The sequence below is a fragment of the Anomaloglossus baeobatrachus genome, chromosome 12, assembly GCF_048569485.1.
Source record: "Anomaloglossus baeobatrachus isolate aAnoBae1 chromosome 12, aAnoBae1.hap1, whole genome shotgun sequence".
Classification (NCBI taxonomy): domain Eukaryota; kingdom Metazoa; phylum Chordata; class Amphibia; order Anura; family Aromobatidae; genus Anomaloglossus; species Anomaloglossus baeobatrachus.
This window is the reverse complement of record NC_134364.1, coordinates 35,998,121-36,010,865: the sequence shown is the minus strand read 5'-3', so window position 1 is coordinate 36,010,865 and position 12,745 is coordinate 35,998,121. Positions and strand designations below refer to the sequence as shown.

General features: G+C 45.8%; 1 protein-coding gene across 1 annotated transcript in view; it reads left to right on the top strand.

The window, feature by feature from the left end:
- The window catches only part of RAB15 (RAB15, member RAS oncogene family), a 108,341-nt gene that overhangs the window by 25,982 nt on the left and 69,614 nt on the right, over nucleotides 1-12,745 (top strand). The window contains exon 2 of the mRNA XM_075329671.1: nucleotides 9,292-9,352. Coding sequence (XP_075185786.1) covers nucleotides 9,292-9,352 — 61 coding nt within the window. The remainder of the gene's footprint in view (nucleotides 1-9,291; nucleotides 9,353-12,745) is intronic.

Genomic DNA, 12,745 nt, shown 5'->3' with positions numbered 1-12,745 from the left:
GGAGGAGAGAGGCTGATGCTGGGGGAGGCTGGGAGGGGGAGGCTGATACTGGGGGAGGCTGGGAGGAGAGAGGCTGATGCTGGGGGAGGCTGGGAGGAGAGAGGCTGATGCTGGGGGAGGCTGGGAGGAGAGAGGCTGATGCTGGGGGAGGCTGGGAGGAGAGAGGCAGATGCTGGGGGAGGCTGGGAGGAGAGAGGCTGATGCTGGGGGAGGCTGGGAGGAGAGAGGCTGATGCTGGGGGAGGCTGGGAGGCGAGAGGCTGATGCTGGGGGAGGCTGGGAGGAGAGAGGCTGATGCTGGGGGAGGCTGGGAGGAGAGAGGCTGATGCTGGGGGAGGCTGGGAGGAGAGAGGCTGATGCTGGGGGAGGCTGGGAGGAGAGAGGCTGATGCTGGGAGGAGAGAGGCTGATGCTGGGGGCAGAGAGGCTGATGCTGGGGGCAGAGAGGCTGATGCTGGGGGCAGAGAGGCTGATGCTGGTGCAGCATGGGGGATGGAGCACGATGGGGGGTGCGCAGCATGGGGGATGGAGCACGATGGGGGGTGCGCAGCATGGGGGATGGAGCACGATGGGAGGTGCACACCTCCCCCCCCCAACACACACACACCTCCCCCCCCCAACACACACACACACACACACACACACACGGAACCACAAACACTGCCCTACACAGACACCCACACAGACAGACAACGCTGCGCACACACAACACACAAACACCGCGGCATACATAAATATACGCACATACCACGCAACACACACACATTGCACAAAACATACCTCCCCCCAAAACACACCACACTCACACAAACCGCGCAACACACACACACACAACGCTACAGACACACAGCGCTCCACAAACAACGCAACACATGCAACACACATACAACACCGCTCTCACCCCCCGCCACACCCAGACAACACCCAGAACATGTACAGCGCCTTACACAAACACTTGGTAACAGACGACAACACATATATATATATATATATATATATATATATATATATATATATATATAATATAATATAATGATATGTGTGTGTGTGTGTATATATATATAAACATAAATCATACATTAACTACACAATACGTAAATTCTAGAATACCCGATGCGTAGAATCGGGCCACCTTCTAGTATTCTATAAACTACTGACGACGTCTCCGAATTTCCAAGCAATAAATTTTGTATTTATTTTCTGAAAATGAGAAATGGTCAAAATAACAAAACAATGCATTGCTTTCAGACCTCAAATAATGCAAAGAAAACAAATTCATAATCCTTTAGAAACATCAATACTAATAATGTTTTAACTCGGAGTTCAGAAATCAATATTTTGTGGAATAACCATTGTGTTTAATCCCATCTTTCATGCGTCTTGGCTGCATCCATCAGTCATTCATACTGCTTTTGGGTGACCTTTATGCCGCTCCTGGTGCAAAAATGTAAGCAGTACTTCTTTGTTTGATGGCTTGTGACCATCCATCTTCCTCTTGATTACATTCCAGAGGTTTTCAATGGGCTTCAGGTCTGTAGATGGGACTGGCCATGACAGGGTTTTGATGTGCTGGTCCCTCAGCTACACATTGATTGACCTAGCTGTGTGGCATGACGCATTGTCCTGCTGGAAAAAAAACAGTTCTCATAGTTGGGGAACATTGCCTGAGCAGAAGGAAGCAACTGTTTTTCCAGGATAACCTTGTATGCGGCTTTATTCATACGTCCTTCGCAAAGATGTTTGTTGAATTTTCTTTACCTAATTTTCAGCTTTGCCCAACACCTGGTCATCTAATGGTTAGATGGAGACCTGGAGAGGCGTACAAGCCACAGTGTTATGCACCCACTGTATTTGGTGATGATCTGGGGATGCGTCAGCAAGGCTGGAATTGGGCAGGTTAATCTTTGCGAAGGACGTATGAATCAAGCCGCATACAAGGTTATCCTGGAAAAACAGTTGCTTCCTTCTGCTCAGACAATGTTCCCAAACTCTGAGGACTGGTTGTTCCACCAGGACAAAGACTCGTTCTACAGATCTTCAGCTATTAGGAAGTTATTTCCTATTTTGAAGCTGGGGGAGAACTAATAACTTATTTGGGAATCCACTTTTTAAAGGGGTTTTGTAGTTTCAGATAACCCTTTTTCCTAAATGCAGGTTTTACAACAATTTTCTCTAGTCACCCTCCCTTGGTCCAACGCGGAGTCTGTCACTGGCTGATGTTGTCTGCAGTGCTGACAACAAATTGACAGCGCTACAGCAAATCCATGAACTTTGTGGCTTTGCCTGAGCAGCTGGTATAAAAAACAACTCACTGATTGGCTGTTGACGATAAATGCAGAGTCGGTGCTAGACCTGGGAAGAGTGAGTAAAGCTCAATTTTTTTTTTTTTTGCTAAAACCACCTGCAGACATGGGTTTTGAAACCTTTTTAAAGGGATCCTTTCATGATGCGTTTATGCCTCAAACTAGTGGTATGTACTTTTTATGTGCAGGAGCTTTCATGCTGATTAATTACATACTTTGATTGCAGAAATCTGTGTTACAGGTCTTGAGAAATCCAGCAATGGAAATTACCTGCAAGTGCTTTTGGATGGGATGTGCACTTGCAGCTCTCCTGCCTCTGTGTGTTCCCGCCTCCTGTATGTGACGGATAGGTCTTTCTTGTTTCTGTGACCTGCTTAACCTGCCAAGATCTTTAGAAAAGACATTCACTGCCTGAGTTTAGATACATCATCAGGACCTTACTGCACATGTTCCATCTGTGCTGGGGAGAAATGTCGGTCAGGTGAAGCCGGTGACTGAAACAAGATTTCAATTCTGGATTTCTCCGAAAAACAATTAGTTGGAGGGATAAAATACTCATGATGGGTGACACACACACACACACACACACACACACACACACACACACACACACACACACACACACACACACACACACACACACAGTACAGACCAAAAGTTTAGACCCACCTTATTCAAAGAGTTTTCTTTATTTTAAGGACTCTGAAAATTGTAGATTAGCATGGAAGGCATCAAAACTATGAATTACCACATGTGGAATGAAATGGTTATCAAAAAAGTATGAAACAACTGAATGTCTTATATTCTAGGTTCTTCAAAGTAGCCACCTTTTGCTTTGATTACTGCTTTGCACACTCTTGGCTTTCTCTGGATGAGCTTCAAGAGGTAGTCACCGGAAATGGTTTTCCAACAGTCTTGAAGGAGTTCCCAGAGATGCTTAGCATTTGTTGGCCCTTTTGCCTTCACTCGGCGGTCCAGCTCACCCCAAACCATCTCGATTTGGGTTCAGGTCTGGTGACTGGAGGCCAGGTCATCTGGCGTAGCACCCCATCACTCTCCTTCTTAGTCAAATAGCCCTTACACAGCCTGGAGGTCATGGGTTGGGGTCATTGTCCTGTTGAAAAATAAATGATGGTCCAACTAAACGCAAACCGGATGGAATAGCATGCCGCTGCAAGATGCTGTGGTAGCCATGCTGGTTCAGTATGCCTTCAATTTAAAAAAAATCCTCAACAGTGTCACCAGCAAAGCACCCCCACACCATCACACATCTTTCTCCATGCTTTACGGTGGGAACCAGACATGTAGAGTCCATCCGTTAACCTTTTCTGCGTCGCACAAAGACACGGTGGTTGGATCCAAAGATCTCAAATTTGGACTCATCAGACCAAAGCACAGATTTCCACTGGTCTAATGTCCATTCCTTGTGTTCTTTAGCCCAAACAAGTCTCTTTTGCTTGTTGCCTGTACTTAGCAGTGGTTTCCTAGCAGCTGTTTTACCATGAAGGCCTGTTGCACAAAGTCTCCTCTTAATAGTTGTTCTAGAGATGTGTCTGCTGCTAGACCTCTGTGTGGCATTGACCTGGTGTCTAATCTGAGCTGCTGTTAACCTGCGTTTCTGAGGCTGGTGACTCGGATAAACTTATCCTCCGCAGCAGAGGTGACTCTTGGTCTTCCTTTCCTGGGCGGTCCTCATATGAGACAGTTTCTTTGTAGCGTTTGAAAAGTGTCCCCAAGTGCAGTGGCAAAAACCATCAAAGTTTTCCCAATTTTTCTGACTGACTATTTCTTAAAGTAATGATGGCCACTCGTTTTTCTTTACTTAGCTGCTTTTTTTTCTTGCCATAATACAAATTCTAACAGTCTATTCAGGAGGAGTATCAGCTGTGTATCCACCAGACTTCTGCACAACACAACTGATGGCCCTAACCCCATTTACAAGGAAAGAAATCCCACTTATTAAACCTGACAGGGCACACCTGTGAAGTGAAAAACATTTCCGGTGACTACCTGTTGAAGCTCATCAAGAGAATGCCAACAGTGTGCAAAGCAGTAATCAAAGCAAAAGGTGGCTACTTTGAAGAACCTAGAATATAAGACATATTGTCAATTGTTTCACACTTTAAGTATTTCCACATGTGTTAATTCATAATTTTGATGCTTTCAATGCGAATCAACAATTTTTAGAGTCATGAAAATAAAGAAAACTCTTTGAATGAGGTGTGTCCATACTTTTGGTCTGTGTACTGTATGTGTACTCTCTCTCTCTATATCTATCTATATATATATATATATATATATATATATATATATATATATATATATATATATATATATATATATATATATATATATATATATATATATATATATATATATATATATATATATATATAAATATTAGAAGGTGGCCCGATTCTACGCATCGGGTATTCTAGAATTTACGTATTGTGTAGTTAATGTATGATTTTTGTTATATATAAGATTAATATATATATATATATATTATGATATTGTTGTCTGTAGTTACCAAGTGTTTGTGTAGGGCGCTGTACATGTTCTGGGTGTGGCGGGGGGTGAGAGCGGTGTTGTATGTGTGTTGCGTTGTTTGTGGAGCGCTGTGTGTCTGTAGCGTTTGTGTGTGTGTTGCGCGGTTTGTGTGGGTGTGGTGTGTTTTGGGGGGAGGTATGTTTTGTGCAATGTGTGTGTTGCGTGGTATGTACGTATATTTATGTATGCCGCGGTGTTTGTGTGTTTGTGTGTGCAGCGTTGTCTGTGTGTGTGGGTGTCTGTGTAGAGCAGTGTTTGTGGTTCCCAGTGTGTGTGTGTGTGTGTGTATGTTGGGGGGAGGTGTGCACCTCCCATCGTGCTCCATCCGCCATGCTGCGCACTCCCAAATGTGCTCCATCCGCCATGCTGCGCACTCCCAAACGTGGTCCATCCGCCATGCTGCGCACTCCCAAACGTGCTCCATCCCACATGCTGCGCCCTCCCCATCGAGCTCCATCCCCCATGCTGCGCACCCCCCATCGTGCTCCATCCCCCATGCTGCATCAGCATCAGCCTCTCTGCCCCCAGCATCAGCCTCTCTGCCCCCAGCATCAGCCTCTCTGCCCCCAGCATCAGCCTCTCTGCCCCCAGCATCAGCCTCTCTGCCCCCAGCATCAGCCTCTCTGCCCCCAGCATCAGCCTCTCTGCCCCCAGCATCAGCCTCTCTGCCCCCAGCATCAGCCTCTCTGCCCCCAGCATCAGCCTCTCTGCCCCCAGCATCAGCCTCTCTGCCCCCAGCATCAGCCTCTCTGCCCCCAGCATCAGCCTCTCTGCCCCCAGCATCAGCCTCTCTCCTCCCAGCATCAGCCTCTCTCCTCCCAGCATCAGCCTCTCTCCTCCCAGCATCAGCCTCTCTCCTCCCAGCATCAGCCTCTCTCCTCCCAGCATCAGCCTCTCTCCTCCCAGCATCAGCCTCTCTCCTCCCAGCATCAGCCTCTCTCCTCCCAGCATCAGCCTCTCTCCTCCCAGCATCAGCCTCTCTCCTCCCAGCATCAGCCTCTCTCCTCCCAGCATCAGCCTCTCTCCTCCCAGCATCAGCCTCTCTCCTCCCAGCATCAGCCTCTCTCCTCTCAGCCTCCCCCAGCATCAGCCTCTCTCCTCTCAGCCTCCCCCAGCATCAGCCTCTCTCCTCCCAGCGTCCCCCAGCATCAGCCTACCCCAGCATCAGCCTACCCCAGCATCAGCCTACCCCAGCATCATCCTCACCCTCCCAGCCTTCCCCAGGATCAGCTTCCCCCTCCCAGCCTTCCCCAGGATCAGCCTCTCTCCTCCCAGCCTCCCCCAGCACGCCGTGCTCCTCTGCCGACACTCACAGATCCGATCGCACATACACACACACACACACACTCACTCACACATCAGAACACACACACACACTCACACATCAGAACACACACACACACACTCACACATCAGAACACACACACACACATCCGATCGCATACACTCACACATCAGAACACACTCACACACATCCGATCACATACACTCACACACTCACACATCAGAACACACTCACACACATCTGATCGCATACACTCACACACACACACACTGACGATATCGCACATACGCGCTCACACTCACAACATCCGGAGATACCACATGCTTCTGGCCATGTGATCCTCCGGCAGGTCCTGGAAGGTCACTCCACAGTATCGCCGCCGAGAAGCAAGCGATATCCCAGGATGTTGTGAGTGTGTGGATGCGATGTGATGTGTGTGTGAGAGTGAGTGTGATCTGATGTGTGTGTGTGTATGTTCCGCCGCTGCAGGACCTTGATGCGCTGGTAACTATGCTACAATGGTTACCAGCGTATCCCGTCCCCCGCTCGCACGGGAGCCCACACCAGCATATGGCGGAAACCCCAGCAATGCGAGGGTATGTGTCGGCTGGGTTGGCGGCGTACGCTGATGTGGGCTCCCAGGTGTGCAGTACCCACCTGGGAGTAGTCGTGGCTCCGTCTTGGTTCGGGGAATGCGTGCGGGGGGCGGGGCCAGAGCGAGCGTGCATTGCGTGAGGGGGGCGGGGCGTGGCCGAGTTGCCAATGCGTGCAGGGTGCCGGGGCGAGAGGCCAATCCGTGTGGGGGGCGGAGCCTGGGCGAGCGGTCGGCCAATCCATGTGCGGGCGGAGCCTGGGCGAGCGGCCAATCCGTGCGGGGGGCGGGGCCATGGCGAGCCCAGCGGCCAATCAGCTTTGTGTCACCGTAAGGACACAATTTTGGAGCAAGACAGACAGACAGACAGAATAAGGCAATTATATATATATATATATATATATATATATATATATATATATATATATATATATATATATATATATATATATATATATATATTACAGTTAGGTCCAGAAATATTTGGACAGTGACACAATTTTCGCGAGTTGGGCTCTGCATGCCACCACATTGGATTTGAAATGAAATCTCTACAACAGAATACAAGTGCAGATTGTAACGTTTAATTTGAAGGTTTGAACAAAAATATCTGATAGAAATTGTAGGAATTGTACACATTTCTTTACAAACACTCCACATTTTAGGAGGTCAAAAGTAATTGGACAAATAAACCAAACCCAAACAAAATATTTTTATTTTCAATATTTTGTTGCGAATCCTTTGGAGGCAATCACTGCCTTAAGTCTGGAACCCATGGACATCACCAAACGCTGGGTTTCCTCCTTCTTAATGCTTTGCCAGGCCTTTACATCCGCAGCCTTCAGGTCTTGCTTGTTTGTGGGTCTTTCCGTCTTAAGTCTGGATTTGAGCAAGTGAAATGCATGCTCAATTGGGTTAAGATCTGGTGATTGACTTGGCTACTGCAGAATGTTCCACTTTTTAGCACTCATGAACTCCTGGGTAGCTTTGGCTGTATGCTTGGGGTCATTGTCCATCTGTACTATGAAGCGCCGTCCGATCAACTTTGCGGCATTTGGCTGAATCTGGGCTGAAAGTATATCCCGGTACACTTCAGAATTCATCCGGCTACTCTTGTCTGCTGTTATGTCATCAATAAACACAAGTGACCCAGTGCCATTGAAAGCCATGCATGCCCATGCCATCACGTTGCCTCCACCATGTTTTACAGAGGATGTGGTGTGCCTTGGATCATGTGCCGTTCCCTTTCTTCTCCAAACTTTCTTCTTCCCATCATTCTGATACAGGTTGATCTTTGTCTCATCTGTCCATAGAATACTTTTCCAGAACTGAGCTGGCTTCATGAGGTGTTTTTCAGAAAATTTAACTCTGGCCTGTCTATTTTTGGAATTGATGAATGGTTTGCATCTAGATGTGAACCCTTTCTATTTACTTTCATGGAGTCTTCTCTTTACTGTTGACTTAGAGACAGATACACCTACTTCACTGAGAGTGTTCTGGACTTCAGTTGATGTTGTGAACGGGTTCTTCTTCACCAAAGAAAGTATGCGGTGATCATCCACCACTGTTGTCATCCGTGGACGCCCAGGCCTTTTTGAGTTCCCAAGCTCACCAGTCAATTCCTTTTTTCTCAGAATGTACCCGACTGTTGATTTTGCTACTCCAAGCATGTCTGCTATCTCTCTGATGGATTTTTTCTTTTTTTTCAGCCTCAGGATGTTCTGCTTCACCTCAATTGAGAGTTCCTTAGACCGCATGTTGTCTGGTCACAGCAACAGCTTCCAAATGCAAAACCACACACCTGTAATCAACCCCAGACCTTTTAGCTACTTCATTGATTACAGGTTAACGAGGGAGATGCCTTCAGAGTTAATTACAGCCCTTAGAGTCCCTTGTCCAATTACTTTTGGTCCCTTGAAAAAGAGGAGGCTATGCATTACAGAGCTATGATTCCTAAACCCTTTCTCCGATTTGGATGTGAAAACTCTCATATTGCAGCTGGGAGTGTGCACTTTCAGCCCATATTATATATATAATTGTATTTCTGAACATGTTTTTGTAAACAGCTAAAATAACAAAACTTGTGTCACTGTCCAAATATTTCTGGCCCTGACTGTATATATATATATAGATTATATAATCTTTTGCTCAATAGTCTTACGCCAACATGCTCATACCCACAGGAAAATGCACACACAAAATACCTTTTAAGTTGTGTGCAGGTGGCAGGGCTCCCCACAGCTGAGGTGTACAAGAGATAATGCGCTAGAAATGTTGATTGCAGCAGTGAGAGGCAGCGTTTTGGTGCACAGGCAGGGTAACCCCGTATCGCCCCAACTTCAGTCTGGTGTCAGGCCCCCTGTGTGACAAACCCTGCTGGCCCGGGGGGACGTGTGCCCATCTCCCCCCCCCCCCCCTCCGCTCCCCTAACTCTGCCCACCCCAATTTGTAGTTTGAGACTTTCCCCTTTTTTAATAGCTTCAAACTTGTAATCATGTTGGTGGACATTGGTGACTTGGCTATATTTCGATCGTTCACTGGTTCACTTTTCTTTTTATTTCAGGAGTTGATTTTAAAATGAAGACCATAGATGTTGATGGCATCAAAGTACGGATACAGATCTGGTAAGTTACAACTATGAGGTGTGCGTTGTGGTTTACACCAGGTTGAGTTTAGCCAGGTGTTATCGTAAAGGGGTTATCCAGTCTAAAACTAGAATACTGTGTCACGCTATGGGACTGTAGACATATAAATCAGAATACGACTAGAGGGATGCAGCAATGCCATTCCACTTCAGTTGGATTCTGGTGGGGAGTCGGCATATTGCATACTTGAGGCCACGTGACCGCCATTCTCTGCTCTGAAACTGGCAAATCCTCACAATGTGTGTGACCAAACAGATGGGGACAGATCACCGCACCTCGCCATGTGCAGACAACGCCGGGAGAGAGAGGGCGGTATACGGTTAACAGCAGCAGTACACTTCAACTGGAGCACTACCTGATTATCAGCAACTTGCACGATACTTCATCAAAGCAGCGGGAGCGCCGACAGTTACTTATTATATATGTCATCTACAGTCATGGCCGACAGTTTTGGCACCCTTTTAAATTGTTCTAGAAAATTAGGTATTTCTCCAAAGTTATTGCAATTACACCTGTTTTGTTATTCACATGTTCACTTTGTGTATTGGCGCAAGCCAAAAAATTGCAAATTGGACAGGATTTCTCACACGACCCGAAGAATGGGCTAGACAAAATTGTTGGTACCTTTCACAAATTCCGGTGACAATGTTTGTTTCAAGCATGTGATGCTCATTTAAACTCTCCTGTGGCAAGTAACGGGTTTGGGCAATATGAAAATCACACCTGAAAGCAGATAAAAAGGGGAGAAGTTGACTATCTTTGCATTGTCTGCGTGTGCAATGCTAAGCATTGAAAACCGAAAAAGAGAACTGCCTGAAAACTTGAAAACCAAAATTGTTGAAAAATATATCAACAAATCTCAAGGATACAGGTCAATTTCCACAGATCCTGATGTTCATTTGTCCCCAGTGTGCAACATAATCAGGAAGTTTGCAACCTATGGCAAGGGTAGCTAATCTACCTGAATGTAGACAGCAGCGAAAAATTGATGAAACGTTGCAACGCAGAATAGTCCAGATGGTGGATAAGCCCCAATCCAGTTCCAAAAAAATTCAAGCTGTCCTGCAGGCTCAGGGTGCATCAGTGTCCACATTTCTGACAGAGACATAAAAACGCTAGACTGCAGTTAGACAAAATGTATGTGAGCAAGCCAAAATCCTTCTGGGCAAGAGTCTTGTAGACAAATGAGACCAAGATAGAGCCTATTGGTAAAGAATGCCATTCTACTATTTTACCGAAAATGGAATGAAGCCTACAAAGAAAAGAACACGGTACCTACAGTCACATATGGTGGAGATTCAAAGATGTGTTAGGACTGTACTGATGCCTCTGGCACTGGGTGTCTTGACTGTGCGCAAGGCATCATTTGGGTCTCTCAGTTGGGTTTGCTTCTTAGGTCATGGGTCTTCCAGCAGGACAATGACCCCAAACATACTTCAAGAAGCCCCAGAAACAGATGGAAACAAAGCGCTGGAGATTTCTGAAGTGGCAGCAATGAGTCCAGATCTAAATCCCATTGACACCTGAGCAGAGATCTTAAAATTGCTGTTGGGAGAAGACGCCTTTGAATATGAGAGACCTGTTAAAAGAGTCCAAAACTCCAGATGAGAGGGGTAAAAAGCTTGTTGTTGGACATAGGAATCAATTCATTGCAGTTATTTATTCCAAAAGGTGTGAAACCAAATGTTGAGTATAGGGTACCAACAACTTTATTTATTTTTTGTCAAGTAAGTATCGTATATAGTTGTGATGAGCGAGCATTACTGTGCTCAGTACCCGAAATGAGCAGGTCGGATGCTCACACAGGCTTGACGCAAGTACCAAGGTTAATGGAAATCAATGGGAACCTGGAGCATTTTTCCAGAAGATGTTCCGGAAAAATGGTAGCCTTTCCCATGCAAACAGTTATATTATTGTCACCTTTTATAGGGGATTTAGTGAAATGAACAACTTTTTTAAATTGATCACTGCTCCTAAATAATGTTTATGTAAGTATTTATTAATTAGTTTGTTGTTATGCTGTTACCTCTCCTTTTGTAGGATTATATCTCATAAACTGGAATTGTAATTGGGGACCTCAGTTTAATCTATCCCTCTGTAAACTATTTCTTGTTCGTGGATGGGGACTTTTTTGATCAAGTTTTAAAAATTAATTATGTTTTTAGTTCATAAACTCACACATTTTCGTGTTCTCCCCATCCTTTTTAGAATTACTAATTTCAGGTGGTGGGCTCCTGTATGAATTACTATATGGGAGGATGCTACTAATCCTAAATTACAGGCTGTACCATGGGAATAATACAAGATAATAGGACATAAAGCAACATATTTTAGAAATTTAAATATCGCATCTATAAAAGTTAAAAATGGTGTTTATCTAAACTTTGACATTATATTATGACCTATTGATAAGATCCCTTGAAGTGTTTGTGTTTTTTTTTGTTTAAAAAGTAAGTCACTTCTATCAGGTCTCCCATGCCTCCATTCCAGCAGCATTGTTACCCATATGCCCAGGGTGGATGCTTCCTGGCTTTATTAGGCCCCTTTCACATTGCGTTTCAGTGGCTCCGTCGGGGCATACGTCCGTAATCCCGCCCCTCCCCCCACAAAACGAGTTTCGGACGTATGCGCCGACAGGGCCATTGAGTATAATGGAGCAGACAGAGTAAGCATATGCTCCGTCTTGCACCATTTTCAGGTCTATAAGCTTTCTGCAGGCAGATGCCCAGACGTAGCTGACTACGTCTGGGCATCCGCCTGCAGAAAGTATATTCCCCCCCATAAATGGTGCAAGACAGAGCATATGCTTGCTCTGTCTGCTCCATTATAGTCAATGGCCCTGTCGGCGCATACGTCCGAAACTCGTTTTGTGGGGGGAGGGGTGGTATTTCGGACGTATGCCCCGGCGGAGCCACTGAAACGCAATGTGGAAGGGGCCTTAGGTGCACTGCGCATGATCGGAATTTCAGAAGACTGCTCACATACATATCTTCTGAACGTCCGGTCATGCAGTGTGCAGCAATTGACTATCGTTAGATGTAATGTTGCAATTTGACACTGTAATCTTCATGTTGCACAACGAATGCTGCCATTTAGACGAAGCCAAAGAGGGTAATTTTAATGTCTTTACTTCTTGTATGACCTGCACTTGATGCCCCAAACATTGGGCAGGGTTCAGTTAGCGGCACGTTTTGCTAATTATATTGTGATCGTTATATACGGTGCCTCCTGTTGTGCCTTTCAGGCTAGGTGCATACCGTATTTTTCGCTTTATAAGACGCACCTGATTATAAGACGCACCCCCAAATTTGGTGAAGGAAAAGTGATTTTTTTTTTTTTAATATTAAATGGGGTCCATCTTATAATGCCAGT